This window comes from Osmerus mordax, chromosome 20, assembly GCF_038355195.1.
Source record: "Osmerus mordax isolate fOsmMor3 chromosome 20, fOsmMor3.pri, whole genome shotgun sequence".
NCBI lineage: Eukaryota > Metazoa > Chordata > Actinopteri > Osmeriformes > Osmeridae > Osmerus > Osmerus mordax.
This window is the reverse complement of record NC_090069.1, coordinates 4,035,853-4,038,651: the sequence shown is the minus strand read 5'-3', so window position 1 is coordinate 4,038,651 and position 2,799 is coordinate 4,035,853. Positions and strand designations below refer to the sequence as shown.

The 2,799-nt window shown below is 56.9% G+C and overlaps 1 protein-coding gene across 1 annotated transcript in view; it reads right to left on the bottom strand.

Moving 5' to 3' along the window:
- Positions 1-273: 273 nt before the first annotated feature.
- The window catches only part of hapln1b (hyaluronan and proteoglycan link protein 1b), a 10,919-nt gene continuing 8,393 nt past the window's right edge, over positions 274-2,799 (bottom strand). Inside the window, 7 exon segments of the mRNA XM_067258707.1 lie at positions 274-761; positions 763-812; positions 1,427-1,546; positions 1,549-1,608; positions 1,611-1,727; positions 2,443-2,566; positions 2,568-2,642. Of these exon segments, the coding sequence (XP_067114808.1) occupies positions 393-761; positions 763-812; positions 1,427-1,546; positions 1,549-1,608; positions 1,611-1,727; positions 2,443-2,566; positions 2,568-2,642 (915 nt within the window). The 3' untranslated portion in view covers positions 274-392.

Below are 2,799 nucleotides of genomic sequence, written 5' to 3'. Positions count from 1 at the left end.
CAGACTGTCAAGGTTGTTCTAGATGTATTGGTCAAAACAGTAAGTGCCCGAAAGTATCAGTCCGATTATGAGACGCGTAACTAGATTGTGTTTCTCAGTCCATATTTTTCCTTCAAGACAATTACATGCTTTGTCCTCCCTTGGGTGACTGGCTGCCCACTATAAGGGTACCCCCTCCCCCCAAACCCACCCTCATCCCCCCACCCGACCCCCATAAACATGTCCTTCTGCCCCTGAATCAGAAATCAAAGATTAAATAACATGACCCTTAAATATGTGTAAACTATCCCACACGGAAGACCAGGTCCCAGATCAAAAGAAAAAAGAAGTTCATGAACATGTTTGACAGTATCTAGGAAAAAAAACATCACAGTTTGAATGTTCAGCACCCTCTAACTTTCTGGCCTTCTTAACGGTCTCCCCCCTCCCGTGACATCAACCTGTATGTGTACTCGTTTCGCTAGTAAACATGTGTGTGTACGTCTGTGTCGATGCGTGTCGGGTGTGTGCATGTGCTGCGGCTCAGTTTTGCCCTTGAAGCAGTACACCCCGTACAGCTTGTGCTTCTTGTCGGGGTAGCCGTTGAACCTCACAGCCGCTTCGGTCGGACTGCAGCGCCGGCGTGGCCGGGTGATAGGGTAACGGACGCTCCCGTCCGCCAACCAGCCGGCGTCGCAGCGGTCGAAGCCCAGCAGTTTCCAGGCCGCGTACATCTGGCCCACCTTGGCGATCTGCGCGCCGTCTTTCTGGCAAGCCTGCACTGCCCTCGTCGTAGGTCAGTTTGGAGGGGTGGATCAGGTAGTAGAACCTGCCTGAGAGAGGGAAGGAGGTTTGAAACAAGCTCGCCTCCCCTCCGCAACGCAAGACCTCTCTGTACACACACACTCAACACAAACAAACATCCCTAAACACACCACCCCGCGCCACAAAGACACTAACCATAACACACACACGCGCGCACCCCTCACCCACACACACAACACGCGCACCCCTCACCCACACACACGCGCGCGCACCCCTCACACACACACACACACGCGCACCCCTCACACACACACACACGCGCGCACCCCTCACACACACACACACACGCGCGCACCCCTCACACACACACACACACACGCACCCCTCACACACGCGCACCCCTCACACACACACACGCCGCGCACCCCTCTCACACACACACACACACACACGCGCACCCCTCACACACACACACACACACGCGCGCACCCCCTCACACACACACACACACGCGCGCACCCCTCACACACACACACACACACGCGCACCCCTCACACACACACACACGCGCGCACCCCTCACACACACACACACACACACACACACACGCGCACCCCTCACACACGCGCACCCCTCACACACGCGCACCCCTCACACACACACACACACACACATCCCTCACCTTTGTAGTTGGACGTGAAGCAGAAGACGTCGTAACGGTTCTTCTCCTTGTCCCGGAGGCCGTAGTTGCGTACCCCCGGCACGGTGTTCTTGCCCCCGCAGGGCTCGCGGGGCGTGGTGATGGGTACTGGACCGAGCCGTCGCTCAGCCAGCCGGCGTTGCACCAGTCCAGGCCGCCGCGCAGGCGTCGTACAGCTGGTCGAAGGAAGCCACGGAGGCGTCCTGGTCGCGGCACGCGCGCTCCGCGTCGTAGAAGTTGAGGTTGTAGCGCCCCAGCCGAGGGTAGTAGGGGAACACGATGCCTGGGGGGGGGGGGCGAGGGTAGGTAGAGGGGGGGCGAGGGGAGGTAGAGGGGGGGCGGGGGGTTGTCAGCATACAGAGTCTGTCCATGGTGTCCTCTGACTTTGGAAGGTGGAACTTCCAAAGACAAACTGCACAGTCATGCTTTAAACTTCTGCTAAAACCTTACCGCAATAAACTGTCAACCGCCACTGTTATACTACTTCTCCCTTACAGTCTGTCGTCATAGCACTGTGTGTTTCTGTGTCTGTTGCTGTATTTGAGTCGATGTCGGCAGCTGTGTCTGCAGCTATGGGGGCAGTTAGGACTGTTCACTTCTCCCATATCATAGCACACAGAAGCGCCCCTGACTGGGAATGGAGGAACAATGGCACCCTAAATGATCCCTATTAGACTGTCCTTACTTTCTTACTCTGCGTTCGTGTTGGTGCGTGTGCAGACAGCCCCCCTGGGTTGTCCATGTCCAGCGTTTATATTTAGCTCCAGCAGGGCTAGGTCTGTGTGAGCACAAGGGACGGGTTGCCACCGCGTTCAGGAGGTAAACACACTTGGTGGACAGGACACTTTACCTTCACAGCTCCCACTCACTCCACTTGCTACCTATGTGCGCGGGTCCATTTGTGTGTTTGTGTGTCCGTGCGGGTGTGTATTTGTGTGTCCAGGTGTGTGTTGTGCGTGTGCGGGGGAGGGGGGTCAACATGTGTGTGTGGCGTTTACCCTGCAGATCCAGAGAAACCACCGTCGTTCCGTCCTCCAGTCCGTCGATGACCTCACATTTATATTTCCCATAATCCTCCAGGGTGAGCTCCGTGATCACCAGGGACGCGTCGAGGGGGGAGGATGCCGAGCAAGTGGACGCGCCCGTGGAAACGGCCGTAGCTCCTCTTGTGCTGGTCCATAGCGACGAACACGTCCACCTGGAACGGAATGAGGGGGGGGGGGAGGAGTCAGGGATATCAGACCCTAAGCCCAAACCAATCCTCCCGCCACTAGGAAGTGAAGTGACATCTGAGAGACGCAAGACTTCAGCCGGCTGCACATCCGTTCCTCTGGAACCCCTCCAATGAGAGTTCT